At 44.2% G+C, this 26612-nt stretch overlaps 3 protein-coding genes and 1 long non-coding RNA gene across 7 annotated transcripts; 2 read left to right on the forward strand and 2 right to left on the reverse strand.

Moving 5' to 3' along the window:
• Positions 1–79: 79 nt before the first annotated feature.
• Positions 80–1823, forward strand: foxo (forkhead box, sub-group O). The gene is made up of 2 exons (XM_037425912.2): positions 80–565; positions 971–1823. The coding sequence occupies exons 1-2, from the start codon at positions 239–241 to the stop codon at positions 1601–1603; spliced, it is 960 nt and encodes a 319-aa protein (XP_037281809.1). The 5' UTR covers positions 80–238; the 3' UTR covers positions 1604–1823.
• A 509-nt stretch (positions 1824–2332) lies between these two features.
• LOC119174818 (uncharacterized) lies at positions 2333–19234 on the forward strand. Of its 4 annotated transcripts, XM_075895075.1 has the most exons (12): positions 2514–2700; positions 2833–2939; positions 5721–5743; positions 7674–7895; positions 8759–9033; positions 9576–9845; positions 10448–10675; positions 12837–12980; positions 13697–13906; positions 16376–16527; positions 17782–17962; positions 18923–19234. In XM_075895075.1, exons 1-11 carry the CDS (start codon positions 2661–2663, stop codon positions 17947–17949), a joined length of 1839 nt encoding a protein of 612 aa, XP_075751190.1. In that variant the 5' UTR covers positions 2514–2660; the 3' UTR covers positions 17950–17962; positions 18923–19234. The 4 variants fall into 4 exon arrangements, 3 of the variants coding, with proteins under 3 accessions (XP_037281805.2, XP_037281806.2, XP_075751190.1); XR_005110226.2 differs by lacking the exon at positions 5721–5743 and having other exon boundaries at positions 2333–2700; positions 13697–13916; positions 18923–19062; XM_037425908.2 differs by lacking the exon at positions 5721–5743 and having other exon boundaries at positions 2333–2700.
• LOC142817705 (uncharacterized) lies at positions 4639–5153 on the reverse strand. Its single transcript, XR_012895316.1, has 2 exons — positions 5029–5153; positions 4639–4835 (listed from the first exon to the last, which is right to left on the reverse strand). It is a non-coding gene; the product is annotated as an uncharacterized LOC142817705 (long non-coding RNA).
• LOC119174820 (TIP41-like protein) lies at positions 18769–26586 on the reverse strand. Its single transcript, XM_037425913.2, has 7 exons — positions 26167–26586; positions 25529–25708; positions 24258–24357; positions 23291–23422; positions 21953–22048; positions 20051–20113; positions 18769–19011 (listed from the first exon to the last, which is right to left on the reverse strand). Exons 1-7 carry the CDS (start codon positions 26322–26324, stop codon positions 18919–18921), a joined length of 822 nt encoding a protein of 273 aa, XP_037281810.1. The 5' UTR covers positions 26325–26586; the 3' UTR covers positions 18769–18918.
• Positions 26587–26612: the final 26 nt, after the last annotated feature.

Consider the following 26612-nt stretch of genomic DNA (forward strand, 5'->3'; position numbering starts at 1 on the left):
GGTCTGCGGCGCGTGCCGCTGAGCGGCGCCAGCTGGCCGCGCGCGCGCGACTCGTGTGTGACGTCAGTAGCCGCGTCGCAGCAGCCGCGGTGGCGGCGGCTCCGCCCGGCAGTCGGGGACTCGTGCCCGTACCTCGATAGTGCGCGTTTGGTCGGCTGCCTTCGGGTGGCTAGTGTGCCCCATGGATTACGGCGCGGATCATCTCGGATTACGGCGGACCTGATCGCTGACACGCGCCATGGATCGGCTGGCTGATGTCGAGCCGGGCTTCGAGCCGCAAACGCGTGCCCGCTCCAACACTTGGCCGCTGCCGCGGCCCGAAAATTACGGCGGCGATGAGAAGGCGGGCACGCAGGAGAGCCCCTTCGGTGAGGCGGGCGCCCCGAAAAAGAATTCGTCGCGTCGCAACGCCTGGGGCAACATGTCCTACGCGGACCTGATTACGCAAGCCATCCAGAGCGCACCCGAAAAACGCCTCACGCTGTCGCAGATCTACGAGTGGATGGTGCAGAACGTGCCCTATTTCAAGGACAAGGGCGACAGCAACAGCTCCGCCGGCTGGAAGGTAAGACGTGGCCGGCGTTAGGGCTAGCGGCCCGACGGCCATGACGACTTGTTGCGCCGATCGCAACTTGGCCGCCGCTGGGGTTCTTTCCACGCGCCGCCCCTCTCGCTCGCCAGGCCTCTCCTGCCGAGACCTTCGGGGCGTTTTCGATGTCACGTGACTTTCGTGCACGTGACGGCTCGCCGGCTTCGACCCAAAGGGGTGACCTTGGCCCACGCGTGTTCGCGCGTTGGCATGGCGACGCGGCCTTCGGGCGCTATGCCAGCGCGCGTGCTCATCCGAACGGAGGGGGGAGGTGGCCTGGCGATCGGGGGGGGGGGGGGGGTATTGAGTGCGTTGCATGTGCGTGCTGGGGGGTTCGAACCCTCGTGACTGACTCCAGCATGGGTCGTTGTCCCCACGCAGAACTCGATCCGGCACAACCTCTCGCTGCACAGCCGATTCATGCGAGTACAGAACGAAGGCGCCGGCAAAAGCTCGTGGTGGATGCTGAACCCGGACGCGAAACCTGGCAAGGCAGCACGACGCCGGGCTACCTCGATGGAGACTCCTCGCTACGAGAAGAAGCGGGGGCGGCTCAAGAAGAAGCTGGAAGCTCTGCGCGCGTCTCCGAGTCCGTCCTCGTCGGAGGGCCCCTTGGACCCGTTCCCCGAGTCACCGCCAGCTAGTCGGCTAGACCTGCAGCACTGCAGCCCGCTGGCGCCGTTGTCCGGCTCGCCGTCTGCGTGGCCGCCCCAGCAGCTGATGCCTGTGGACCGGTACGGTGCCGGCCCGCTGGCCGACACGCTCACCCAGTCCATGACCCTGGGAGACCGGCACGACACCGCGCCGCCGCTTCCGATGGGCCCGTCGGCGTCGCAGGTGATGGGTCGTCTGTTAACGTTCAACGACCACCTTCCTAACGACCTGGACCTCGACCACCTGGACGCCGTGCCAGGTCTGCATTGCGACGTCGACCAGGTGATTCAACACGAGCTCAGCGTGGACGGAAACCTGGACTTCAACTTCGACACGCATGCCAGGCCCTGGGTCCACTGACACTCTAGTCCCCGTGCCAAGTAACCCCGTGTACATAGTTCCCCCCTTGTTGTATATATTATATATTTACGCCGCCGCCGTGCCTCGTGAGCGGCCAGTCCGTCCACGCGCGGAACACTTGTTACTACGACGTTAAGCTTGCGTCCCGTTGTGTACATACGCCCTTTAGCTGTTGTACTCGACCAGAGAGCATTGAAATAAAAAGTACTCCTTGTTGCCACTGCCGCACCCTCACTTCGTGCGGCCCTCTTCGACCCTGAGCGCGTGGGTGAGCGGGCGCATGACGCAAAGCGCTGACGTCGATCGGAGAGGCTGCTACCGCGCGCGGTCCATGGCCGCTGTCAACGGGCCGTCGAACTGTCGGCCGAGATCACGGCCTCGCCGTGACAACGTCTCGATGAAGCTGCGCGCATGCCGAGGCTGCAGGTGCGCGCGCGTGGAATTCACGATCGCCGCCACGTCGCACGAGCCAACCTGTTGCCGCGCGCGTCATAATCTCGAGGAAAGCTCGCACGGCCGCCCGCAACCTGTTTCAACTGCGCTGTAATTTTGACGACCCCCGTTCGGCGTCGTCATGACTACGCACGTGTTGCGCAAATTCCAGCCTTCGGGAATGTCGCCGCTTTCTTTTTGTAGACGCGCCATGCGAAACCACGTCTCGCCTGTACCGTTTAATCTGCAACCTTATCGCGCGTTCACTAAATCGGTATGAACCGTGAAGCGATTGACTATCGGTTCGCCATTGAAAGCGTAGCTCTTCGAAGCGGAGCGAGCCACGAGGTGTCCGCGTGGAGTGCGAGTTTCGCAATTGGGTGGCCTTGCGCTTTGCCGCGCGGTTGGGATGGTCTAAGCGCCATCGAGGTGCTTTAATGGCGGCGCGGTTGCGTGCACGTGCGGGAGCCGATGATGCAAGAGCTACGTCCTTATATTTGGCCCGTTTCGCTTGCACCTCTCCCGGCGAACGACTGCGCGCGTTCCCGTCGGGAGAGGAGTTAATAGTCTGTCGCTTTAGACTGAACCAACCAGTTGTCAGCGTTTACAAGGCGCGATTTGCAAAATGTGCCACCTCTGTTTGGGGTGCTCGCTTTACGTTTCAGGTGAGTAAGTACGGGCTACTTGGCTTCGTTGAAAGCACGCTTCTGCCTAAGCAGCTCCTGTTGCGCGAGTAATTGCGCAAATTTTCGAACTACCACGAGCGCTGTCTCATCATAAAAATATGACCCGCACAGAACGTGCTGCATTGCAAGTCTGGACTGCGGGAAATCGTCCCCGCGAACGACGCTTTCTTGGCCTTGACTGCGCAAGGCGTGTGGACCGTACCACTGGGCGAAGTGAGGTAAGTCTGCGGCAGCCCGAGTTTCTCGACCAGCCGACGCGGCAACAGAGGAGCGATTGCGACACAGCAGAGCCGAGCAAGAAATAACTCTCGCCGGATTGGTCGCCCCGGCTGTGTTGACATTGCAGCACTGGCTGCGGCTGTACCGCGCACGCTAGCCGCGTTTATGTACGTGTTCGTGGAATGAGCGAGCGATCCCCACCCCCGTTTTTTTTTCTTTATTTTAATTCGAAAAGTTTTTCCGTCTCGCACGAGGCTTCACAAAGAACGCTCACTGGTAATAAGGTTTCCACTTCCTCGTTCATATCTTAGGCCGAGCGGACTACACCTGCATCCTGTAGTGTGTGCGCTAAATATTTCGTTAAACATTATTCATCGTCTAACGTTCAACAAAAATATTCGATCCACGCGCCGATTTAAGTGACCTTGACGTTACGAAATGCCTGCCCGCGCGTTGTACGAAGCCTGAACGACGCTTAGCGACGTTGTCAATTTTTTTTATTAAAACGCAGTCCTTCAATTGCATAAAACGTTTCCGCGTGTTTGAAATTTCTGACGCTGTCGTTCATTCTCTCTGGCCAATCCGAAACCACTCGGCTGCTTTACTGCGCGTCACACACTTCCGGCAAGCCGACTTCACCACGTAGCGTTGCTGTCGTGAGGTAAACGCTCACCTGCGCAGGCAGTTTCCGTAAAGTCTGGAACGCGTCATTAAAGACGGAAATGACACGTGAAGCTAACCTGGAGCAGCGTGAGAGGTCAAGTGGAAGGAGGTGATAGGCGGAGTCCGGGCGGCATTGAAACGATTGTCATGTGACTTTCTATTGTTACTTCCATGTACCAATTCACATGGGAGCTCTCATAGTGTGTTCCATCTGAGCAGGTGCGGCCGCCAAGGTCGTTGGGCGCTGTTTAGCTTTCTTTGTTCCGCGTTATACATAGCGCGAGGGCTGACGTAATTCGGCATTTTTTTGCAGCATGTATAAGACCCTGACGTACTTTCCCTTACGTAAATCACAAGCCTTAGTTTATTGAAGGACAAACTTCTATTTAAATATTTGGTGTAATGTCACCTGCTTAATTTTCAAAAAGACTAACAAATTGATATGCCAAAGCTGCACATGCACATACATGCGAGAATTGGGGAATGAAACAAGCATATTTAATTTGTATTTCTCAGTAACGTACTGTCCTCTACCGTATAGATAAATCCTTGGGTCGTGTATTCATTTTTATTTTCAGCAATATAAAGAAGTGCAAGCAGGCCTTGTTGAATAAATTCAATCAGATGTAAACATAATTCAATCTTGTGTCAAGAGTTCAGGAGTTGCATATTTTCTTTTGCATCTATAAAACAAGTCTGCCTACTCTTGCAGAAATAATTTATCACTTCAGTTGAGTGTTAGTTTACTGAGATTCTGGCATCACCTTCATTTTAGTAATAACTAACCCCTATCTTTAACTTGTAACAAAACCAAAAATGTGTGGGTGGTGTAGCACCCGATAACATTGATTATATCATCATTCTTGGCAAGTTATTGTATAAATGCCATGCTTTTATGGCTACTTGTGCCCAGAACTTTCATTTCCTTTGCAAAATTTGTTCAAGGTCGGTTTCATTCTTATATTTCTGACTTTCATGTATCTCTCCATCTTCTGTAAGGATTTCTTTTTCTTTATCAATGAGGGACTTTATGGGTGCAGTTTTTCACCATTGCTTTGTTCTTTACGAGGTGGAAGCTTTCAACTTCAGTAAAATGCAGCCAGCAGATTCTCTTAGTTGAAAGCTATTGTGTTTCTCACTTTGTCAAGACATGGTATGCTTAGTAGTGGGGTTCCTTTTGTCACAGCCGCTCCAACAAAGCCGTACACAGTTCTCCTGGCTGCCACCGCCATCTAAACGATTTGAAAGGCAGCAACAAAAGGAATACAAGACAAATGAAAAAAAAAATGTAAAGCAGAAATAACAGGTATGTGTGCAAAAGCACACCTACTGCTTGTTGAAATTAATACTCTCACGATACAAGATATACCCTCAGTTACTTTAAAAAAATAGAAAAATAAATATTGGTTGGAAAATCCTACTGACCTTTTGCAGATTTTAAAATGAGAAGAACTGCTGAAAAAATAGTAATGTCCTAATAAACCGTGACATGGTAACGAAATGTCCTGTGTTAACTTGCAGCTCTAACAGAAAGCAAAATGAAATGTGGACTCTGCCTTTAGAAAAGCAACACAATAGCCTTTCTACGTAAGCAACATCTGTACAGCACAAGCGAGGATAGGGGAGTGGGCTGTGATTTTTTTATTACAGGTTCCAGCCATTTCAGAATTTATGACCTGGCATTTAAGCTAAAATCCATATTGTTTGTTTTCCATCTGTTATTTATTGACAGCAAGACTGTAGAAAAAGAAGGGGGGGGGGGGGGGAAGAGAGTCCCAGACTGCTTGACGAGGTTTCTGGCTGCACGCCTTTGTTTTATTTTCTGCAGCAGCTGCAATTTTTTGGTCAATTCCTTTTTTTTTTTTTGCTCAATGTGGCATCATTATTATATTGTAAGAAGAATGCCTGTCCCTCTGTGCCCCTGGAATTTTACGGTCTGTGTTTGTAATGATCCTCTTGAATCGACAACCAAAATAGAAGACCCTTTTTTGTCTACCTTGTGGAATGTTGTGTACATACGAGCAGAGCATATAGAGCCAATGCTACACTGGTCACTTTGACAAACTTTGCATGTGACGAGTGCAGTGCCCTTGAATGACCCATTTCAACATTTTCAGAACCAGGAGGTTTCTGGTCCTAAGTAAGTAAAACAAGTTTTTGTTACCATGCAATTTTTCCAGTCTTGATTTGGTAACAAATAATTTATTATTGAAATGTGGCTTTTACTCCAGGTAGATAAAAATACATACTGGAATAACTATTTTTATGTGCCATTCAGGTCGCGAGTAACGTGTCTAAAAGTGGCGAGCCAGTGAGATCCGAGCCATTTGTGACACCTAGTGAGGTCACAAGTGATTGTATGCCGCCAGTTTTGGTATGCCATTGATATCTACTTGACATGGCTTCCATGTAGGAGCGCTTACAGAAAATGTTTGGATTTTTTTTTATATATAGGGAGCTAACAAATTGACCCACTTACAAGGAATATAAAGCTCGTTTGATCGCTTATACACAGTTTCTGTTTGAGAGAGTACGCAGTGAGGCCGAACCCAGTGTGGCTTTGTGTAAACATAGCTGGCTACAGCAGCACGCAAAACCACATGCACATGAGCAACTTTAGCATAGCAGCATGCACAACCACATGCGCATGAGCAACTTCTTTCAATAAGGGTTTCCTGCTATAATCCCCTTTGAGCATGACTCCCAAGATAATGTATTGCCGAGGCAAGGATGTCAGCCTTTGTACTCCCGCACAAGTATGCCCCTTCTTTCAGTAGGAAAGATCTGCTAGGAGTTACCTTGCCTTCAACACTTTGTGTTGGTACTCCTGTAAGCTCACCAAGGCATTTTCTAGTGGCTTGAAAAATACCATTTGACCATGTGGTGGCCCCGTTTTCTTTTACCTCCCGATTTGACTACTAGTGTGTTATTAAGGCATAAAAAACGATTTTGTAGGAAGCCACACATTTGCAGGATGAATGCTGTTTAAATTATCACAGAAACCATTTCTAAAAAAATTTGATTAGATCAGGACATTTGGGCCTTCAAAGAAATGGGAAGCATGCACACCATGAAGAAGTAGCTTAGTTGACAAAGTAGTTCCGATAAAAGTAACGATAACAGCATCTTTGTAGATTGAGTATGATCCACGAGGAGCAGCAAGCTTTCTCATTAAGTTCTAAACCTGTCATAGAACCTTACTGATTTGTTTTGAACCACAGGCTCAAAAGTTGGTGACCCACATTCTAATTATGTACATAACACAAAATAATGATGAAATGGTACATATAAAATGATAGATCCACACATTGTTGAAGTGAGTTATCATGGATTGTTCATTCTTGAGTAGCCTCAAATGAAGCACCAAATATTTTTATTCCACTTGTCACTGAGAAACAGGGCATTATTGTATTGTGCAGCCTGCGGGCTTTAGGCATGGCTCTTGGTTGCCAGTGAGAAGATAGACTGTTAGCTGTCCAGATAATAACTGATAAAAGTGATAGGCTATTAACAATGGATAACATTGTAGGCTATCAGATTTCATTTTGAAGTATTCACTGGGGATTGCACTTGTTGTAGCATCATTATTACTCATATTTCATTAGGTTACATTATTTGTCCTGCTGTAGTAAGGAAAACAGTTTGCATGCTTGGCTCATCTTGCCCGTCTCTTTAGTTGCTAATGTTTTAGTTTAGTTGCTGTGGTAGCTTACCTCTTCACTAGTGGAGCTATTTGCATACAATGTTTTTTTTTTTATTTTTAGCTACATGGATGAGGCAGACAATGCTGCAATGGAAGTGTAATGTCCAATTCTGTGGAGTGACAAATTCTTTTTTTTTTTTAAGACTTGAGTGAGATGAAAGCAGTGCGAAGTATTTTTTCTAACCTTTTCAATGATAATGAGGGCCCTGCCTTGTCATTTGTGCAAAAACAAAAACACATTTGACTAAATATGCCAGAACACAAATTGAAATCCCTTTAAGTAGTAGCCACATTTGCTGTAGTTACATACATAAAACTATCCAAGCTAAAGAGCATGCTTTCTGATTCTGTTCTGTGTGTGACCTAGTGCCAGGAGTTTCCTGCTTGGACCAAGCTCTGCTTGTGGGCTTCCATGGGGTGGCCTCGTGGCTGCGTACAACGTGTGTCCAGGATCTTGGGAGTTGCTTCTTAATGGCAAGGGACCACCCATATGCCGCATTTCGTGCAGCATACAGCATCTTTTGCGTTCACCAGATGCAAGTCCGGTTCTGTGGTGTGCAAGACTTTTGGCAAGTGAACATCATGCAAGGTCAGTACGTAAAAGGGAAAAGTTGACGCACACTTGGTAGTTGTACACATCTTAATGACAACATTATGCCATTGCTTGTAGCTGCTCCGCGTGGACTTGCATATGTATTAGCAGGAGATTAAGAACAATTATATGAAGCCAAACTTTGTTCATGACAACAGCAGGGTTTAATATCTACCTTTGCTGTCTACACAAGCATTACTTTTACAACAAACCACAGATTTATATGCATTCTAATGCACCTGGCTGTGTAAATTGAAGATTGAGTATATTGTACTTTCAAAGTCAATTTCTGAAAGACAAAAGATGACTGTCATTCTTTCTTATGGCAGTCATCTCAGTGGAGGCCTAGTGCAGCTTGCACATTGAAATTTTAGAAAACTTATAGCTACTGCTTACAGAAAGTTCCTTTTTTTCTGTTGCAAAGTGATGTTTTATTTCATCTTGCCTTGTTACAATTAGAAATTTATACTAATGTGAATCATGACCGCTTATAGCTCAGAAGAGTGTCTCTTGCATGATAGGTGTTGTCACTCTCCAAGACCACTCCTTCCTGTCCTTACATTCGTTGGCCCTACGACCTCTTTTTGGCAAACTATAATAGTTAAGAAAGGGAAAGAAGACAACCACTTGTTTGTAGCACGACGCCTCAAGGGAATCGGTATGGACTTCTGAGCAAGAAAGCTTCTTAGTTGCTGCAAAATTCGTCCTGGTTCGGGGTTCGAGCCTGGGACCAGGATGAATTCTTTCTTTTTTCTAACCCTTCGGCCACCTTGTGGGTTTCCGCCGAACTAATTTGCAAACATTAGTTTACAGAAAAAAAAGTGAGATTGTTGTAATGGGAGTGCTATTTTCTATTTCAGGGATGACTGTTTGACTCTCGGAAGCTCTCTCTTCTTGACAAAGCACCTCTCACGACTTCTCGGTTTGAAGCTGAGTGACCTCCCCAGTCAGTCAGCCGACCCAGAGGAGCGAGGGCCCTGCATACTGCTACTGGGTTTACCAGATGGCCGTGTTCTAACCATGCTGTTACGTTCTGACCGCTCTCCTGAATCTTGTAGGGCCCGTCTGGTTTGTGATTTGGGCCAGCCAGTGGCTGCCATCTCTTGCTGGCAGCCTGAACATCTCGAGAACAAGGGTGAGTAGTTTGCCAATGCCAATGACTTTCTTATTCTGCAGCAGCCTACCCGCTAGACCTCAAACGCAGCTTTAAGAAAATGTTCATTTCTATTCTGACTTCTATCTGCAGAAAAACTGTCCCCTAGTAGTACTCACCAATTGTCTTAACCGACTGAAGCTTGCAGCTTGGTTTAGCATTTGTCATGCTTTTTCGTTCCTAGCTTTCTCTTTTGGGCACATAGTACTGCCATTCTAAGGGCAACGATTGCAGCTGCATCTGTGCAAACACACAAAAATCTGTGCAAGCATACACAGCTTGAACATTCTATAAGATGGATTATTCACTCTGGGCTGCCGTTTGAAACCGTGTACTTCATTTTAAGTGCCATAACTTGTTTTGCTTGAATGAAGACTCGTGTTGACCACTGTTGTAGGCAAAACTAATAATGATTGAAGTTACTGGTGGGTCCTACTCGATGGGAACGACTCTTTCTCTTAGGTATTGATGCGAGATATTGTTTAATGATTTAAAGAATCAGCACTCCTCTGCTTATTCGACAGACATGGAGATGCTCATCATTGGTGCTAGGGGCAAAGTGCTGAGCAGCTGCAGTGGAACGTGGCTGGAGGCCTGGGCACCTAATATTCTTGAGGAAGCACATGACTTCTGCCTGAATGGAGCTCTCATGCATTGGCTACACAATGGAACTCCCTGGGAGGCCCGCATGGCCATCAGGCAGCAGTCACCACAGGAGCCTGCATTTCTCCAGGTTCAAGCAGGACCATTGCCTCTGGGAAAGGCTGTGTCGGTTCAGAGCCTTGTGTCCTCAGGTGAGGCAAATCGTGGGTTGTGAGGGAGTGTGTATTGCATGGCTAGTTATACGTGCTAAGCAAAATTCAACAAGCAGACAGTGTAGCAAGGGCAGCACCAGGATTTCTTTACTGAGGAGGCACCCATGAGAGGCGGGTTCCTTCAGGGGTACAGGTAGGCTAAGAACATGCGTGCTATGTTGTGGATATATTTGCTCTAGGAGGGGCAAAGCAGGGCTGGTGGAAATTTAAGGGGGGGGGGGGGGGGCAGCCTTCCCTCCCTCCACTTGTGCTCACTGCTGGTGTTGCCCTGAAGTGAAGGATTGCTGAAACGATGTATGCATTGCAGTAGTCAGTGTTTATGGAAAGGAATATACTATCAAGAGGTGTAGACACCTCAAAGCACACTTAAAAGTGTAAGTTCACTAGAAGCACAGTAGTTACATTAAAAATAATTATACGTATCAGTTACGAACTAGTAAATGTCTTTTACTTGGGGTAGCTCTTCTTGAGCTCCGTCTCTGAGTTTCTTGTCTCTAAGCTGTTAGCTCAAGTAATAGAAACAAGTCCTCGCTTGCCTCTGTTTTAAGATTGCCATTGTGTGTACGTTGCCCCGCCTGCAGTCTTAACCAAGCTTCACCCTGAAGCAAGTACCAGTGAGAGTGAGCTGAACCAGGATGTCTCTGGGCTCCTGATCCTGGATGGCAGTGGAGGCGTGCGCCTGGTGTCACCCTTGCCTCGACAACGCCTTTCGCTGCAGGGTCTGCATCCACACCCTATCGTGCAGGCCAAGAATGAGCTCTTGTTCGTCCAGGCTGCTATGCAGCAACTGCGGCAGCTCCAACATCACTGTGAGTGCACAGAGAGAAGGGTTAGAAACAGTGCGTAATGCAGCTAAATACGAGACCCCTCAGTTGTTGACCGAGGAGCACGTGATCATATAGTTTCATGCGAAATGCCAAAAAGAGTGCTTAGAAGTTAGAACTCTGATCTTCTGCCTTGTTGAAGAAGCACTAAACTGCAGCAATAAATTAGCTTAAACTAATAAGTTGTGCTCTAAAAACTCTTGTCTCGTTAATTTTCTACCATAGGTTCAATAATAGCTGAAAAAATTAGTATCAAAACTTTGCTTCTAAATTTCTCACTAAAATTCATTATAGACATCACATATTTCAAGGTGTTTTTTTTTTTCGCATTTTGATAGCATTGGCTCAAGGCCATTTCCTAAAACATGGTATTTAGGTTTATGGCCTATTCAGAAGCTAATGTACTTCATTTTTACTGACCAGGAACTGCATAGGCCCAAGTAGATGCTGTAAAAATGTATTACGTCACGACTATCGGTGCAGGAACTTCAAGCCGATGTGGCCATCAACATTTTCTTTTAAATTTTGTTGCTTACCAAGCGTCTTCTCGGAGCGAGCATGGTGTTTGTGGTATCTTAAGAAAGTTATTTACTAATACGAGAAAAATTGAAATTCCTTGGTTACCGACTGAGCAGCACTTGATGAGATGGTATCGCTTGATGTTGGAAAGGCTTCTTAAAAAATTAGAATTCCAATCGGCTACATTGTTCGTACTTGACATACTGCCCTCTAACCATTGAGTCGATGTTAGAGCAAGTTTCTTTACACTAATGCTGCAGAAAATGATAGACAACTGAGGTTCGAAGTGTAAATGATTAAGTCTATCTTTATGTTTTTTCACCACTCATCAAAGTAGCTAAGATAACCTTTTTCACCAAGTACCTAAGAGTAACACTTTTTCAGCATGGTCAGTAAACGCTTCCAATCTATAGTCGAAGCTCCTCGGTGCAGGCGAGCCATTGATTATAGTGCAGCATGTGGCCTGGGATTCACAATTCTTCAAGTCAGCAAGAAGTCGCTCCTTCTTCTCTCAACAATGATGCTATTCACCGAAAGTTCACTGCTGTTGGCTGATTTAAGCATCGTGAGCCGCCTTATGATGCCAGCACGTGCTCATGATCACATCGAAACTTAGCCGCGTTCTGAAAAAGAAAAAAGAAAGTCCTCAAGGTCATGACACACACTTAAGAAAAGATGCATTTTGTGCCCTTGTTATTTTCCTCCTTGCATAGCTTTTAGTGTGCTTGCTCGTACAAAAGGAGAGAAAGTGCTTTAAGCAAGCAGCAAATCACTCCAACTCCCCTCTTACTTGACGGATTCAAAAAAGTTTTGTGGCAGTTGATCCGTGAGGCAGTTGGCATTTTCAATGAAGCCATTAGAAAAGTACATGGAAAGGCTTCATAGGGCTCCTTTAAGGTGAAATGCAGGCAAGTAGAAGAAAGAAGTTGACCGTTTCTGTAGAGTGAAGGGAAATACTATATGTACTAACAAGGAGATTCGGACATGTGGAGTAGACAAGAAGTCAGATGTGTGCACTGTGCTCCAAGAGCTGAAATGTGGTCCCCTCTTCTCAGCAGAAGGTAGACAATACCTGTGTCGAGTTGCAGCAAGAGCCTTTGAAACTACACTTGCGCAGTGGTTTAATAGCTGTAGCTAAAGATTATTCAAGGGCAGACGAATGGGGTGTACCATAATATTACTGCTTGAATGCAGTTGCAAAAGCTTATTAACTGAGTAAAATAAGTAAGTATAATTGCTAAAACTGGCTTCCTTATATGCAGAATTAAAATCCAAACCAAATTAATTTTGGTACCTCTCAGTCATTGTCAAATGTGCACCTGCCATGGTCATACCACTCTTAAACCCTGAGCGCCTGCAGCATCAACTGGCATTGCTGCTTTTGTCAACTAGCTTGCTTGCTTAGTTATCCATTCAATAAACAAGTTCTTTTTAGTTGGTCTATAAACACCAGTATATACCATTTCACTCAAGGCCTATGTGAACGGATCACTTCTAACTAAATCCTATATAGTTACTCTGTAAACTCCAGTACACGTACGAATTCAGCCAAGACCCATGCATGATTGAGCAAAACTTTTGACCATAGGCTTGGTCACTTTCGTGTTTATATTGTCTTGTGTTCCAGCGATAACAGTCAATGCTCAGCGTGAAGATGGGCACTTGGTAGCCACTTTCCCGGATTCAGAGGCCTCAAACTGGGTTCATGTAGCCAGCTTTGATATTGGCGACCGCACCATTTGTCGGTCTGCTTCTGCTTCTCCAGCAACAGGTAGCCGTTCACTCTACTTCACTGCATCTCATAATTGTTTGTTGTATGCAGATTTCGTAGATTTTTTTCTTCTTTTCACTCCAAGCGCTGACAGGCTAGTACTTTAGCTGCCTTAGAATTTCTGGAAATAAATGTGCAATATCTTAAGCTTCCAAATCACACTTGTTGCTGCTGCAGAGACAAATTAAAATCTGTGGCATATCTCATATTGCATACACAATGTTTTCGTGTTAATTTATTATTACGATTTCTTCCTTTTTCTATCATTCTACAAGAGTATGTACACTTCTAGTATTTTTTCCACTCCTGTTTCTTTTCATTGAATTTGTACATATTATTGTGATTGTGCATGTGTTCCCTTGCTTTTGTTACCCACCGATTTTAAATCTCATCGTTGACGCATTATTATGTGCAGCTATTGCTGCTGACGCTTGAAAAGTGGTATATGGTGCGCATGAAGCCAACATATTTGTTGGCCTTTTGGTATGCTCCCACCATGCCTTAAACATGCCAAATGAGGATGGTTGTATTGATTGATTGGTCTGGTAATTCAGTAGATCTAGTGTATGAAATAAGTTGGAGTGGCACTTTAGTAAAGCAAGACAATGAAAGAAAATGATTTTGCGCACTGCACAAGATAGAGAGGGGCTATTTTTCTTAATGTTATTGCTTTGAAAGTATTGCCCCCTGATTAATTGCATTTTGCTATCTTCCAGGGGGAAAGCCATTGAAGATACGCATCAGATGTGATACAGCTGCAGTAGCCACTATGTCTTTGGTGTTACCATCTAGGGAAGCCACAGGAAAACCAGTGCTAACTTTGCTCAAGACAACAGTGCTCCCGTCACAAATCTCTATCAAGGAAGGGCCTGCACAGAAAACAGCTGTGCTCACTGTGGCAAGCCACTTAGTTTCCAGTGGTTCATGTAAGCATAGGTACATACTTGACACATAGCGTGAGGAAACTCGTATGCCATCATACTCATATGCAACTGTAAAAACTAAGCCTAGCAGACTCGATGAATGGAACCTGAAGGGACCAGGAAAGTGTGTTCCTATAATAGGTGTTGTGCTTGCTGAGAGCTGAGCAGGGGTGCAGAATTCAAGTACGAAACTAATCTTAATAAGGGCAGTTGTTTTGTTTAAGAGATTTTTATTTACTGAGGGTCTACTGTATGCAGCTGTAATAACTTTCACACTTTTCCGCCCTGCTGAAGCATATATTCTCTCGACAATGTGTTGTGTGAATTGATGTTACAATTAGGGCAGGGGTACCATTCCATTCCGGGTGGATAAAACTTTAATAAACTATAAAGAAATAGTAAAGGCAACAATTAGGTTGCATTGTTTCATCAAATCACACTTCTGCAGAAGCAAAATGGTTGCTTTAACTGCAGGGCACTGAACCATCATGGCAACTCAGCAGCTGAAGTTTTGCACTGCCAAGCTGAAGGAAATGGTTTTGAATCCCGGCCATGTTATGAATATTAATTGCCTATTTGCTCAGGGCACACTTCCAGAAGGATAGTGAGAGAACTAGTGGCCATCAACCATCAAATTCAAGAAAGTGTCAGCAAGGCTGGATATCCCTAGTACACATTTTTGTACTTCTGGTGCAGCTGGTGCAGTGAAGTTACCTGTAGTGTTCTGGAAATATCATATAGAGTAAAAATATTTACATTGAATGCCGCTTCGCACTCTTAAAAAAGCTTTGATAGGACTTTGTAAGTCCTTCAGTGCTCTCAAAGTTTTTCTCCGAAACGCGTACAAATCCTGTAATCGTGCAGAAATGAAGCTGATAATGATGCTACTCCAAATTGTTTGCACTAGCTAGCAGCGATATAATGGAGCCCAGCAGTGTCTACTCAGGGCCGTACCCAGGAATGTTTTGGGGGGGTTGTTTATGAGTGGAACGGCTGCCAAAAGCAGCCATTTTATTTATAAACATGGTCGAATTACTCATGTCGAATCTGTGAAGGAGTGTAAATACTTTTGTGTCACTCGGAAAGTTATACGATGTAAAAATTATGGAGGGTATCAGAACCTCCTGAACTCCTCTCTAGTTACGGCCCTGTGTCTACTTGGATGTCTTATTTAGTTGTCACTGTTGAAGTCATGGGCAACATTATAAAGCGAAGGACTCAGCAGAGCAATTTTCAATGTGATACGTTTGTTCGTGCTACAAAATTCCAAATGCTAGTGTGCTGCAGGCCTAGGAGTAGGAGCAATAAAGTTGAGAAATGGGAACATTCTAGGTAACAGAGGCAAATTACACATGCAGAAATGAAAGAAAAAAAAAAATGTCTTGAAATAATTACTATAGAATTTGACATGTTATTTTTGAGAGCACTAACTTCTCATTTGCACACTCTGATTGCGTTTAGCAGATTACATTTTATATTACACTTTTTGTTAAGTTTGCATTTATTTCCTTCACTCATAGCTAAAGTCTCGTTCTGGCGCCTTCAGGTAGTATACAAAGGCGTTAATTGGTCAGCTGCCAGCTCTTAAGATCACGCGCCATGTGACACAGACAGGCAAAAAAAAGTGTCCCGCACTTACCGTAGTGGCTACTAGCGGCGCTGACTGACACTCCTACGTTTAAATGCACGTATACTGTATACCCTAGAACAGTGAATCTCAGATGGGGGTCCGCGGACCTTAGGGGGTCCACGAAGCTATTTCTGTGATTCGGAAAACCCTCACCCGCATTTTCTTTAAGCGTGACTGTGCCACATATTGATGAACTGTCCAAAATGAAATGATGTGGCACGTTTGTTTGATGTTTTTAGGCACCTGTTTCATGCTCCAGTTGGGTTGATTTGCCTACGTAATCTTTCCCCCCCCTTCCCTCCTCTCCGCTGCAAGAGGTCCCCCATCACTTCCACCAGTCCACAAGGGGTCCTCAACGCATCCATAGCTGAGAACCACTGCTCTAGAAAGTGGACAGAGGGATGACAGCCGCCGTAGATCAGTTGGTAGAGCATCGATCGCGCTATTTGAAGGTCTCGGGTTCAGTCACTGCCGCCAGCAAGTTATCTCTTCGTCTACTTCACATTTCCATGACAATTACTACTAACAGCATGCCCTGTACTTTCCTTAGCATCCTTGTCTGTTCTCATTAATACACGCGAGTGTTTTTCCCATTGTAAGAGAAAGCATAATACTGCGTATTGAAAAAGAACAGGTGCTCTTTCTTGGAGTTGTGCTTCTCGCGATGCATTGCTCTTAACAGCTGACAAGCTAACTTTTACAGTCACATTGCAGTGTACATGACATTAATTCGCTGGAACAAGCTATTTAAAAAAAGTATAATTAATCTTTTTTTTTTCCCCCAAGTTGGTAGGAAGATATTTTCGTTCAGATATGCAAAACCTTGTGTTTGGAATCCCTAGGTGGTGTCAACAGGTTTACCGAGCGCCTTGGACTTCAAGCATGGCCCGCACATTTAGAATCTCTGGGTCAAGGTGTCTCATCGTTGGAGCTCGAGCTGCCTGCGGGCTGCTGTTGGCCAGCACTCAGAGCGGAGACATTGCTACGCATGCTCGTAAGACTAAAATGTCACCTCTTAATTTTTTCCTCGATAAACAGCTTGAAGGGATCTGCAGTACCTGCAGCTATCGAATGAGCAGTCACATGGTCAGAGCTCTTCACGAGAAGCTGAAAATGAAACTTAAAAATTATTTTAAATGCAAGAATCTTCTAACTTCGACAAAAACAAAAAAAAAAGCACCCTGGGAAAGCTTTACCTGCTGTATATATTAGTCATAGTCGTACGTACATACTACGAATATTTTTTTCATCACTAAACAGTTAATGGAAAAAATTTTATTAGCTAACTTCTCTATTCATTCTCGAATCAACAAATAAATAATAACTAAGTTGTAGGCTGCCTATAATAACTTCAGAATCAAGCATTTATTTTGTGTTGAATCTGCCTGGTTGTTTTTTCAGAAAATAAACAAAAACCAGCAACACAATTCAAATATGACGTGCACTCGCGCGCAGCTCCAGAAACACTTCCAAGCGTTCGAATGTAAACATTGGACAGATCTCTGTCTGGTTGGGTCGGTAAACAGGGAAACGATTTTAACTCCAACTAAAAAAATTGCGTGAGAAAGTGTAAACTTGATGTTTCGGAATCGGGGCTGTAGTCCGTGTGCACACGGACTACGCCCACAGCAGAACAGGAGGGGGGTGGTAGGGGGTCATTAACTGCCCCGCAAGTGCCTTGAAGACGCCACTGCAATGTAGCCACAGTCCCCCCTGAGAAAGGAACCAAGTCGATTCCGAAACATCGGGTTTACGCTTTCTTACGTACTTTTTGGTCAGAGTGTTTGTTAACTAATACATGACTGCACTGATAAATTGTACAAAGCTCCGTGCTGTTTCATAGATACGCATCAAAACACCATGCCGACGCATCTGTCATCAGGTGTCTAGCCCTGTTTCTCCGTCCTGTTGCTGCTAGTTTCCTTCATTACAAAGTTATGTTTGCTGAGCTTGTCTAATACCTTTATTTAGTTTTGTAAATTTTTTATTTATTTTTATATATGATACCTATATATGTCTAATGACAAACACCGCATATATCACTGGATCTATAGCAAAAGATTGGCCACGTAGAATCACGGTACGAGGAAGCAGGATGATGCAAAGCTGAGAACTAAAAGCAGCCTTGTTTCTTTATTTCAGTGTTATAGCACATTACAGATTTTGGAGCAAGGTTGAGATCACGTCGTTTATTGAAACAGGATCTTTCACACTACAAAGCGGTGCTGCTCATTTCTTTCGCACCCAGGACATGGCGAAAGACTACGATGACACGAAAGCCATGCCGGACGTGAAAGTCGGGGAGAGAGTTGAGTCGGCGTGTCAAGAAGTTGAGCGGCTGCTATCCACAAGAGACATCCTGGGAGCTTACAACGCCTGGAGGACGCGTTTGGGAATGGCATTTCCCGTTGCTTAGATGCTGTCTTTGCGTAAGTTGTGTGTCTGTTGTCACGTAGATGAAAACAACTGCTGCACACAACCTCCAGTAGGAGATGTGTGAAATACTGTTTGTAAGATTTCGCTCACACGTACGCATAGTATCCGCCTGAGCAATGTGGCCAACCATGCACTTGTAGCATTGTGAAAGCAAGAAAAAGATAATAGTAGTCATCAGCCCACAAAACCTTGCTTTGTTTTTGCTTGTAGTGTACTGCCTCCAGTCTCCTTGTTTAAAACAAGATATATACGAAATATTTTATATTCCTTATTTAGTTTCAGAAAAAGCAGCACAGTTGCTTACTGTGTACCCTTTTTTTCATAGGTCAAACACAAGTGTTAATTTGTGGTAGATAAAGACACAAACTCAAACATTCTGAATAGTTCTGCGATGCACAGGAACAAGTTGTTGAAATGTATCATGTGAAGCACTAGTAATATCATATGAGCCTTCAGAAGTATAGTTGCAAAATTTTACAAAGTCAGCTGCATAGTTCAGAATTTCATTTATCATGATGAAAGACAGTTTGAAATCTTCATTCTGTCTCTTATAATGAAACTAAATGTAGTGGTAATGTTTTGTGTATCATAAAATGGTGTGCAGCAGTTCATTGTCTACATCACTTGTTTTGTCATGAAATTTTGTTTAACTCTTATGTTTTACTTTTGCATATGTCAGGCATCATGAAGAGGGCTTGATTGAGGCAATTTTTCTGGCATAAATGGGCTAACAGTACCACAGTTCGATACAGAACTCTTTGGTACGCGCAGGGCAGTACAGCGCAAGTGGAGTCTAGTCTTCCTTACAAGGGAGGATACTCCACGAAGGAACACTTTTATGCAAAATGAAACCCGCTCATAGAGCAAATGAAAATTCAGTGGTCAGAAGCATTGGGACAGTGAGCACCACTCAACAATGCAAAAACCAGTCTTTCTTTCTTCTCTGGTTTCAGCAAGGAAGCTGCAGACGTTCCATCAGTGTCTTGCGTACTGGAATATGCTCGCACAGGGCAGCGGGATCCGTGAGCACTGCTACAGGTACCTGCAAAAGCGTAATCGGGTCATTGATGAGCTTTGTGTGCATGCTAAAACAGAACGCACACAAATGTTGCGGGCAATAGTGCATGCTTCAGCAATCATGCCTATGGAGCAACGGACTATCCTTCCAGATGTTCAGAGTTGTATTGCTTTCTTTTTAACAGCTTCAGATTATGTGCAGCTGTACAAAATCAACTCCAATAAACAATTCTGTGCTTTACTAGCAACAGCTGTTTTGTGAATTCATGCATGCAGCATAGTGACAGGCCATGAGAGCAGCAAGTAAATACTATAAGAGAGTCGAGAATGGGCTAGCAATGTATGCCATGCACACACACTCGCATCAAAGCTTGCTCCTTACAGAGGCAAATGCTGCACCTAGCTTGGATTGGGCGAAAGGGTTGTTTATTGATGTCAACCAACAAAAATGTCTCATGATTCGTTGGATGTCACTTCACAGGCTAATCGTTGGCTGTGCTATGCAGCATGCTAATTTTCACTACCAAGTTTGCAGAACCATAAAATTCGTGAACAAAATTCAAGGAACAATGCACCTGGCAGTGGAGGTGCCTTGACCGTTTCAAAAATTATGCACTGGCTCCTCACGGTGCAGATGGTTCTGTTCACATCTACTTGCTGCTACTTGACTGTTTAGCAATTAAAAAAAAAAAAAAGGTTTACTTTAAATTTAGAAGTGAGTGAAAAATGGCTTGGTGAATATTACTGATTGATAATCAGCCTGTTGCCAACATAAAATTAAAGAGTGTTAAAAAAATCCGGCTGTTGAAGAATAGCACTCCAAACAAAACATTTTGGTACTACATGCAGTACGTATGTGCATACTGTCTCTTTTTGTGCGTGCAAATGTTCACACAGCTGTTCTTCACTAATGACAAGTCCAACCTCATAATTCCTTATTAATATGCAATTTCTCTACAACAAATTTGTGCAAACATTCAAAAAAACGTGACTCATCTTGCACATAGTGCTCTACATTCAGAACAGAGCAAGTTTGGAAGAGGAAAAAAAAATCGACGGCTCACATCAAGTTGTGATGCCTCGCATTCCCGACTGGTATACTCCCGTAGTATGTAATTCCAGCCTGCCTGCAAAGATAAGACATAATTGTTAACAGCAGAATATGATTGCATAATGGTTTGCTGAATAGTGCATTAAATCCTTGGAGCAATTTGATCGTGAACAGTGGAGCCGAGACATTAATATATTTGTGGAAGATTATTCCTGTCCGTACACTTCCTCAGACTCGGTGAACGAGAATCTGTTAAACGGAACCGTTGCTTAAATGGAACAAATGCTTCTAACAAGATAGATTTCGTTCTTGCATTGTGCGTTCCTGTTTATCTTTCAGTAATCGGAACTCCTGTTAAATGAAACACATTTTACTGGTTTCTTCAGGTTTCGTTTAACCCTGTAATTCTCAGGAACAGTTACGCCTTCAGAAAATTTGTGAGAAAACACTGACTGTTTTTACTCTCCTTGTAGAAAATATTTTAAGAAATATATACATGAAATTTTGTTTAAGGTATAACCTACTCAGTACTAATTGGAAATAATAATTACTGTCATATAGTAATACGCAAGTCACTATACCTTCTTCATTATATGTCAAATCTGTAATAGCTGTTTATTGTGACACCTATAGTAGCTCTTAATAGGGTTATTGAGGTATGGTTTAATGTGACAAATATGATACATTGGGCATTCCAGGGTTAATGAGAGTCTACTGTACTTGCATTAATTCTTATAGCATGTTTCATGCTGGCCAGACAAGCTTATGTCATACTGTCAACACCATGAACACTGCTTCTAACCATATTGTGTGAGCATACAAAACTGATGAGAAAACAGATCAACAACGATACAAGTGCTAATAACTTGAGTGTTTATCTGCCTGCAGTTCTAGGATAATATCCTATCTATTTGAAGACCAGGTAAAGAATAGCTGTATAGACCTAACACGGAGACATGAGCGAGGTTGTGGAATTTCAAATTTAACAAACAAGTCGCCATTGTGCTGCAGCATCTTCGTGCTAGGCAGGCATGTTGTTTGTCGTATACGAACTTATAGGATTAGCACGTTAAATCATTTTCACGGGTGTTGCCTACTTTAAATTTATTCGGTACACTTGTCAATACAGCGTTGTAAAGCTAGGCATAGTCAACACAATTAGAAGTTACAGATTAGTCCTTGTCTGGTTCTTTCGTTATGTCCTCATCCTTTTTTTCTATGATTACCCTGCAGTGGTTCAGATGTGAAAAGGAGGAATATGTGAAAGATGTAAAGAGGAGGAAGGTTATGTCAGCCAGCACAGAGCACGTTCTGCGAGCACATACTCTACCATAGAATATGGCATTGCTATTAACGTCATAGCGTTGATGAGCTCGTTTAGCAGAAATTCTGGCGTCAGTGGTTGTGAGCGAAAAATCATCTTGTACGTGACCGAAAAATCGGCAAATATCCAAATAAGATAAACAATGAAAAATTGTAGGTCCTATCGAATCCGGGTCGTTTGCGTGCCAGCAGGCGTTCTACCACAGAGCCAGGCGTCTGCTTGGAAATACATTGAAAATAACTTTCTCTGCTTGGAAATGAGTGGAAGCGGCTTTCATACTTTACAAAATACACGCGTAATGTATACACGTGACATATAATATCGAGTAATAATGTGTGGTACAAGCATACATTACGATAGCACGTCAGAACATGGCATTATCATGACTTAATGGCTTAAGGCGAGCCACCCATTACAGAAGGCACACATCTTACTGCGCCTTTTCTGCTTGCACCTTGTCATCGCGCTTGGCACCACTTGCACTAGCAATGTGGGGGGCCCTGATGAATTTCAAACCTGCCAATCGGGGAAGACCAACTCAAAATAGTATACCATAGTACGGTGCAGGCCTGCGGGGCTGTTTGTTCTTACCTCGTGGTAGAAACGTGTGTCGTTCATGCGTATGAGAACGTTGTCGACCCGCAGGAAGTATCGCAGCAGCACAAAGAAGCTGTTTTTCATGATGCGCTGCACAAAGCGGGAAGAAGCAAGGTTATCACGGTCCAGCACTCGGCAGATGCTGCAATCGTGCTGCAGTAGTGAAATTGTGCTTTAACAAATGGTGATGACTGTGAATGTTATCACTCGTGGTGTGCAGGCCTTGCCATTTTAGTGAGATACAACACCGTAGCTCTCATTCTTTAACTGCAGTTTTCCTCGGCACAATTTTCACAATTAATAAATTACGAATACATTAGTGAATAAACAAGTTTGTGAAATCTCAAATTTCTCCTCATATATATATATATATATATATATATATATATATATATATATATATATATATATATATATATATTTTTTAATTCAGTGGGACATATAATGCATATATGCATGAGTACCTGAACATGGCACTTAAAAAATAATATTAAACGTGGTTCCGAAATGCCATACCTAGGATTCTTTTTTACCAATGAAGGATGAAAGTACAAGGATCTATAACACCACCACTGAGATTGCACGAAAAGCATTTCGTGCACAGTATGCAAAAAAACTCCCAAGCATTTCCCCGAGGGTGAACATGGTTAGGTGCGAATACACGGGCTGATGCTATGAGGGGTATTTATTAATTCGCACTATTATATTTATTAATCACACTATGGTGCCTTTATGGTGTAATGGTTCCTGGGAATCGCAATTTGATCACACGGGAGAGTTTACGTTAACTCACTGGCGAATGCCAACAGATTTTAACTTTACTCCCCCTCACGACCCGCTCTCGACGGGAGACTGAGAAAGAAGGCGGGCGCGCGAGAGAGAGGGGTGCGCGCGCAGCTGCAGCGAGCGAGGTGAGCGGAGGAGCGAGCGAAGGGGGAGGGGGTATAAGGCGCGTTACTGACACCGATATCAGCGTCGCGTCCGTGGCTTATTCGGTAGAGCGTCGCGCTGCGACCCGCCAAGTCCTCTTTCTTTTAAAGATAGAGAGAAGACTGCAGACGCCGCCGACGGCGGTGGATGGTTTGGGGTCGCTTATGAAGTGTATTCACACTTAAAAAAAATATATATATGCAACACGTATGTGCATGTGTGCACACACACACTACAGGGCACGCAACTGGGGTCTTGTTTAGGCATTGACTAATACAATACAATGCAAACGACAAACAAGCGTCCCACATTTGACAATGTCTAAACAACAATGCTATCATTAAGAGAATGTTAAAATAACTGATTATGCAGTGCCTGTAGCATTTAGAGGGAGCAACTTACCAGCTTAACGGAGCACTGTGCAACTCCATGATCGGCTAGTTCATCTTCGTACAGACAAACGTCCTGGTAAAAAAGGATCTGCTCTCGCTTCTTCAGCTTCTCCAAGTCAATGCGCTCCTCTGTCTCCTTCACCTACATGCAAAGAGGTTGAAATTTTTACTGGCAACATCTTTTGGCCTTAAACGTGATTGGATCATCGAAGCTCCAAGGTAAAGCTACATCTGCGCACATGTCTAGGTCATTTTCGGACAGGGGAGGCCACACGCATATAGGAAATCCACTTAAGAATAAGTATGGGCTTAAGCCCAAACAACAGGCATTCCTAGATCACGACACTCAAGCTACTGCTGTTTAAAAGTGAAAAGCATATAATCATTAAAATCATGGAGCTGATGCTCAGGAGATAACTAAGAAACTTCAGATGATGTTGAGGAGTTCAAATGTGCAATGAAATGGAAAATGTTAGCACAATATCACCAGACAGGATGGCAGCAGAGTTGGTCGTGGTACATATGGGGCCAGCTGATAATGCTAGTTGACAAAAGGAGTTGGGCAGGCCACAAATTTTTGGGGGGCAAAGAAACAATAGAAACTAACTCAAGTGCTTTTATGTGTGGAGGTTTACCTATGTTGGTCAGGGCTGACAAAGCATCAGTCATATTTAGGCTGCGCATCTTGGTTATAACAAAGCCCTACTAATTAAAGATTATAAAATAATGTAAGATGTCTAATGTATACAAATTACATGAACCTTTCTGAAGAAATCATTTTAATGACGAATGTTTTTCACCAGCCTAGTTGCCACAACTGGAAGTTCTGCATAATGCATAAGCTTTAAGCTACGCATTACGTAAGCTTGTTAGACAATTTCATACAGAGAATAAAAAATGGTAGATTAAAATGTATGACACTTCTTAATTAAAAGGAAGAAAGCTATTGCTGTGACGAGGCATGACTTTTGACATACCACAATAGTTTTGTCGTTGCCAAAGAGTGTCCCCTTGTAGTCGGTGGTGAAAGTCCAATCAAAATGGTCTTCGTCCTCTTTGGAATAGTCGGCAAGTGGCCTATGATAGCAAAATAAGAGTGTAAAAGCAAAACACAGTCAAAATTTAAACAGACTAACATATGGCCAGGAGCATTTGAAATATATTGCATTGGCTGTGTTCCTGTACAGAAAATGCAGTCAGAACTGAGGCACTGTAATGTCCCGAACCATCCCGAGTCCAAAGGGTGCATTTCATAGGACTAAGGGGAGGGGACTTAACCAATGTGCCTTCATGGTGCCAGTGGATTCAGATGCTCTTGTAGCATTACTTAACTTTATCTTGGAAGATTTCTGAGGAATCGTTTTCTAAATGCAACAGAAAAAACTTTTAAAAAATGCAAATGATGCACTTGATATGCAATATTTTGTTTAGTTAATTTGTTAACTTTCAAGGCCACATGAAGCCAGAAGTTTAGATTCCCATGACAGCTTAACCAGCACGCTTGCACTAGCACTAGAGTTTCCTCTTGTGACCTGTGTAGCATAGCACACACTATAACGCGACCAGTACATTTTCAGTAGAAACCAGCAGATGATGGAGCCAGGGAAGGTATAGGTGACGTTAATGTATGTACTGTTTTGAATCTACGGTAGTAATTGTGATGTAAATGTGAAGAAAGTAAAATAGACGAAAAGACAACTTTCCTCTGGCAGGAACCGAACTCGTCTGCGAGTGGAGAATGGGACGACTGCCACCAAAGTTCAATTGGTAAGAGCATCAACGCATGATCCCAAGGTTGTAGGTTGTAGGTGTAGGACTACTTGACGCCCTGCCGGCATTGAGTGGTCTTTTTTGTCCACATTCTTCATGCCTGTATCATAACTACATGGTTTGTCTGAAGCAGACGCATCGAGACGAAGAAGAAACAGGAAGAATAAGACTAGCATCTTCATCTTCGGTCGCTTGGTACAGATAAAGCAATGTATTTAAACGGGCTAGCCCAGTTGTTGATTCACAATTACAACAACACACTTAAACCAGTAGAATTAACGTTGCCCATGCCTTCCTAGGCTTCATTATCAAATGGTTTTTCACTAAGGTTCCGCCAAACAAATGGAAATGAGCCCTCGAAATTCCCTTCATACACCAGTAGATGAAACCCACAGGAAACAAACAGCTAAAGCAATGTACACAGGTTGCATGGCAATGCGGTGGACTGGCGGGGGTTGAGTAGCATAGTCCCTCCCACCTTGCTTCCCGCCATGCTTGTGCTGCGGCCACTTTGGGGATGTAGTTTTCGCTGCTGAGACAGCGCAGTGCGTCGATGCAGGTGAACTCTATCCCGAACCCATCCGTGTGCTCTAACCGGAGAATGTTGCTGGCGAAGGTCATGTCCGGGTGGCTTGGCAGCTTCAGTTCATCAACAAATCTGAGGATTGGAAAGGGTATATTTTCGTAAGACTGAGACCCATGCATGCATTCGCATGCAACAAATGTTACTAAAGGAAGTTCAACAAAGTACACAGGAGAACGTAACATGGGCTTTTACAAGTGTCTTGCATGCTTAGTTTGGTTAGCTCATGGCGAGAACATGAGTTGTACTTCAAGATGTAAAACATGTTCCGCTGTTTGCACAAGTCCGTGTATTGCTTCTTTGATAACACAAAATCGCTGCTACCAACTGAAACCTACACTTCGGTGCAAACAATTCTCAGTCTCTCGGGATCATTCACCATGAAAACGCTGCGACCTCCATTCGATAGACGAGAAACTTCTGGGACTGGGGTTAACATCATATATTCTAGCGCTGTCTTGACTCACCAAGTATGTACACATACACTGTCGGAGAGTGTTTGAAGCTACACTCTGCACTGAACTTTCGTTTACCTGCAAAAAAGGCAGATTTGCCTGTTTTCACCGGTCCCATCAGATGGGGCACTTTTGCACACGCTTGGCGTTGGGCACTGTGACTGGAGGATGTGGCTAGATCGGCCCGTCACTTTCCATGGGCCGAAGGCGAAGTGCTCTTCTTTACCGCCGCACATTTCTCCTTTCTTTGCCGCCGTTACGAAGCTGGGTTATACTCACACCTTGATACAATAGCACTGCGTCACTTCAGTTGCATCGTATCGCCTTTCCTGGTTAAACACTGACCGGCAACCGGCTACAGCTCTTTTTCCAGGCTAAGCACCGCGGCTGTAATTCTTATTTGATATTGCGATGCAACTAACTGCAAAGCACACGCCTCAGCATTCTTCTTCGAAGGGCCCGATCGCGCATAGAGTGACAAAACTCGAAAAAGGAGCCTTCAAACAGTCATCACGGTCGACATT

This window comes from Rhipicephalus microplus, chromosome 5, assembly GCF_043290135.1.
Source record: "Rhipicephalus microplus isolate Deutch F79 chromosome 5, USDA_Rmic, whole genome shotgun sequence".
Taxonomy (NCBI): Eukaryota; Metazoa; Arthropoda; class Arachnida; order Ixodida; family Ixodidae; genus Rhipicephalus; species Rhipicephalus microplus.